This window comes from Halyomorpha halys, unplaced genomic scaffold, assembly GCF_000696795.3.
Source record: "Halyomorpha halys isolate HHAL.00 unplaced genomic scaffold, Hhal_1.1 Scaffold1147.1, whole genome shotgun sequence".
Taxonomy (NCBI): domain Eukaryota; kingdom Metazoa; phylum Arthropoda; class Insecta; order Hemiptera; family Pentatomidae; genus Halyomorpha; species Halyomorpha halys.
This window is the reverse complement of record NW_027105529.1, coordinates 119,705-124,387: the sequence shown is the minus strand read 5'-3', so window position 1 is coordinate 124,387 and position 4,683 is coordinate 119,705. Positions and strand designations below refer to the sequence as shown.

Here is a 4,683-nt window from a genome sequence, read left to right as displayed (position 1 = left end):
ATTCTATTATCAATTTAATATTAAAGTTTTTAATTTGAACCCAAGCTATCTCTTTTAGATACCAGAATTTAAGTTAAAAATATTAAATTTTATTTTTACTTAATTTTAATAATTTTTAAATTACTACAATATCTATTTAAAAAAACTCACTAGCAGCCTCAGTTTCAGTTTCATCATCTTTTTCTTCTTTTATAGAAATATCAGCATAACCTAAAAAATAAAATTATAAATAATTTAGGGTATAAATACAAAGCAAGTAATTGAAAAAATAATTAAATAACTCAATTATCGAACAAAAATAAGACAAGTAAAATTAAAAATAAAAAAAGCAAATTTTAGTTCAGTATTGTTTATTGATTCAAAATAAAAATTTTAAATAGAATTAAAAGATTATGTGATATAAAACGATAGCCAACTTTCAGTTTATAACCATTGATCGAAAAAACTACAGAAATAATCTAAATCAAATTTTAACTACATCATCTTCATAGTTCCTAGAAAAACCTTAAACTTAAACCTGAAGAATATCTAAGACATATGCTAAATTTAAAAAAATTAAGGTGCATTCACCCAACTAAGAGTATGAGTAAGTAAACCAAACTACACCAAAAAAGCAAACCAACGAACTCTGTCCATTCTGCAAAAGTTATTTCGAATAGAGTCGAGAAGAGAAAATCCAGAATGTTTAAAATAGATTTTAAACAGTTAATTCTTAAAAAAAATTTTCGGGGAAGTAAAGAAGATCACTCCATTTGGAAAGAAGATTCTTTAGACTTCTGAAGATTCTTCAGTTGGAAAGAAGATTCTTCCAACTGAAGAAGTATGGAAGGATCTATTGGAACTATGGTCCATGTAACCCCTAAATAAAGGATTCTATGCATGCCTAAAAAAAATTTGAAAATATTTATGACAAGTTTTGCACTTTTTATATTTAAATTTGTAATAAATAATTATGTATCCAAGCAAAATTTGTATTCTATAATATATAATATATCATCATAATTAATCAGTTAAAATATGATTTACAAAACATTCAGGCAGGTGTTCTACGAGGTTTTGTCCTTATACCAATATTTTTCAATCTTTATATTAATGATCTAACAGCAAAGGTAAAACTGATATTTAATTTTTACTAGACAATGCATGTTTATATTTATTTCCTTGTACGGTATTGATACAATAGAAAAATATCTTTCTTCAGTCAAATCAAAATGATTTAAATACTTTCATAAGAGGAAAATCAAACCTAACCATGTTAAACCAGAAATCATTCTTTAGCTTTATGTTAATTACTTAAGGGGTTATGTTAATTACTCTTCATCTAGATTCCAGATAAACATTCACTAGCCATATCAATATCCAAATAAATAAAGTTGTAATCAAAATATTAATATCAACTAATAGAATATATTTTAGATAGATAATTTAAAAAAAATTAATTAAAAGAACAGAATCAAGCAAGAAAAGAACTCACTTGTAAGCTCTGTTCTATCTTCCATTTCTTTTTTTATTGAAATACCAGCATCACCTGGAAAATTTTATAATTGGCATGAGAAATAAATGTCTTATGATCTAATTATGTAATATATTCTCATAATATTATAACATAATTATAATAGTATCACATTGTTAATATATAACCTGTCAATTTATATTGAAAGGAATATGGTCCGGGTGCGGTAAAAAAAAAACCTCAAATAGTAGAAATATACTATTTTAATATAGTATATTTCTACTATTTGAGTTGTTTTTTTTTTACCGCACCCGGACCATATTCCTTTCATCTTTACACACGGTCAATCAATAATCTTCCAATTTATATTATATATTAACAATTATAAACAAATTATGTTATATATTTAACATGCTATATATTACCATGAGGGGAAGATGGTGAGCAAAGATACACAAATAAATAACTTATGTTCATTTGTGTATCTATACTGACCATATCCTCAAACATCTTCCTTTCATATCAATCTATGATCACCTAATCACACCACGTTGGTACATAATAACAATGTCAAATTTAAATAGAACAATGAATGTAGTAGATCATTCTACTAAGCTCAAATTATCAGACTTAATCACAGAATGGTGACGTTATTCCATATTCACATTATATTATAAGTAAATTTTATTTACGTAGAAGTAAAAGGGCATGATAATGTAACTGCATAAAATCGCCATGTAAACAAGCATATGATTTGACACATTTTATGAAGACGGTTTATGAATTTATTAGCTCTAATAATTTCATTTTAGACTTAAAAATTGTTAGAATTATAATTATGACACTGAACCTGTCACATCTGATTTGTGCGACAGAACAAAAAATTAATAAAAAAATTATTTAATTAAAAAAATTTACAAAACCACTAAAAACGAAGTTTCGGCACCTGTTCCTCTTATAACATAATGTGAACATGGAAGTCTCCATGAGTGGTTACGGCCAAGCAATATGCCGTACCAAAATACCAGACACCTAAATTCAGCAATTGAAAAATAAAATTGGAATACTAACCTATTACTGTGTGTGTGTACTGTTGGTTCCACCTTTTTTAAATGGTTTAAAGCATGGCAAATTTACTGAACAATACACAGCACTTATTGGTAACATTAAGTTCAAGTGTCTTCCACCATCTATCGTAAATGGAAATAATGAGAAAATATCACTCTTCAAGGTTTAAAACTAACTAAATATCAGTGAACTTGATAATGCTAAAGATTTGTTATCATTGACTGTTGGCAGACATTTGGGGGTAGGGACATTGCTGGCCTACCACCGGTCTCAGATCCTAGAAATAGTAATGGAAAGAGTTTAAATTTTACTCAACAATACCATTCTAGGATTAACTGTATCTATATTCACAGTTAGTGGGTCCATATAATTTAATAAGCAATACAGTTTAAGGGAAACTCAAAACCTTTTAACATTGGTACAATTAAATAAGTTACTTCAACTTATTTCTGCTTTATTTTGACCACACCCCCCGACCATCTTCTCGTACAAAACCTTTACATTAGTCAATTCAACCTTTACATTAGTCAATTCACATTGGCATTGTTTAAAACATGCTAATGCAATGGTTCCAGTTCTTCATTACTTACTAATTTCAAAGGTCTAAAATATGATAAATGAATGTACCAATAACAAAGGTCATCAAGATTATATTTTTTAAGGGAAATTCATTTAATTTCTTATTATATTCACAGACGATTAAAATAATCGAGCCGAATAGATATAATAAATATCATACTAACCAACCAGTTCCATTGTTTTCCTACAGATATCACAAAATATAAGGGTTATGATAATGGAAGGTTTCGTAAACTTGAACCAAAGAGTATAGATTAAGATAGACAAAAAATAATATTACAAGAGCATGGAGGAAAAAAAAGGATGTTATATTACCATATTTTTTAAATTATTTTAATGAAAACTATGAATAATTACAAGACGGAATTGATGAGTCCACCAAGTATAGCTAGGAGGAATAAAAAATTGTGGCGGTTTCAAAACGTTACACAAAATAATTTTTCATTCAGAGCTCCATATTGCTAAAACTACCTAGTGTTGTTTTAACCTAAGTGCTAGGTAAAAACCTAAAGGGGCCTCTACATGTTGGCCGAGCCATGGCAAACTCAGACATACGCAAGCATGTGGATGGGTGGCTTGGCTTGGTTGGCCTAGGCTCGTTGCCGAGCCGTCGAGAGTCGGTTTTTTTGGCCACAGATCAAAGGGGTTCGTGAGAGCGCTCGTGTAGCATCTCCACCATTGTTCTTTGTCTAGTTGCAACTGAGAGCTGTCACTTTTCTTATGTTGTTTAAGTACACAATATGCACTAAAATAACATATTTCTTAACTAAATACATCGCTTAATTTAATATTTTCGTTTAATTTAAACATTTATAAACAATTGAAAATTCTTACAATAAATAAAAAATGACTTGCACCACTTTCAGTCCCACAGACTGAAATAGTTAATACAATACGTTAACTTCAATAACACAATACCCAATAGGTTAATTCTGTATACAGGAAGAAGAATAAACGTAATAGTATATCTTTACAATTTAATCTTCCATTGTATACATTTTTTACAAGATTATATATACAACAGCACAATTATGAAAGTTAAAATAAAAGATGAATTTCATTAATTTTTATTTAATTTTAAGCTTATCTAGTCCGATTTTTGTCATCCACCATCTTCTTTGTCGTATTTTACGTTTTCTTTCATTTTCTTTTGTAATAAAAATAATATAATCCCAGGGCAATTGCTGAAATCACTTCAACGTCCTCCATGTTTGCCTCTCTGAATAACACTGACATGTGGATGGTCCGCACTTTGTTTGCCGAGCATTTGTACGAGCCTCCGATGCAACATGTGGATCCACCTTAATAGAACACCATTTAAAGTAGAGTAAATTTGCCAAAATGTGATTACTAGTAGAGCTGTTTATGTTCGATAGTTCCCGAGATACAGTTGTTTTTTTTAAAAGCAACATTTCATGAAATATATACTGAAAAATCACTAGTTAGTGAATGTATTATGAGAAATCTATATCTCAGAAATCACGAGACGTATAGATGTTTATTAGCATTCCAATTAAAATTACTTTAATAGGGGTATTCATGATCTTTGGTTTAACATGTTAAAGCGTGTTAAATGGAAAAAC

General features: G+C 28.8%; 1 protein-coding gene across 4 annotated transcripts in view; it reads right to left on the bottom strand.

The window, feature by feature from the left end:
* Positions 1 to 3,568, bottom strand: part of LOC106688529 (zinc finger protein 711) — a 36,175-nt gene extending 32,607 nt beyond the window's left edge. For 2 of the 4 annotated variants that reach the window (XM_014433024.3, XM_014433027.2), the window contains exons 1-3: positions 3,265 to 3,374; positions 1,475 to 1,528; positions 151 to 210 (exon numbers count right to left, since the gene is read on the bottom strand). In XM_014433024.3, coding sequence (XP_014288510.1) covers positions 151 to 210; positions 1,475 to 1,528; positions 3,265 to 3,277 — 127 coding nt within the window. In that variant the 5' untranslated portion in view covers positions 3,278 to 3,374. Of the gene's footprint in view, positions 1 to 150; positions 211 to 1,474; positions 1,529 to 2,524; positions 2,644 to 3,264; positions 3,375 to 3,457 lie in introns of those variants that run through there. The other 2 variants (XM_067051713.1, XM_014433025.3) reach the window with 2 other exon arrangements.
* Positions 3,569 to 4,683: the final 1,115 nt, after the last annotated feature.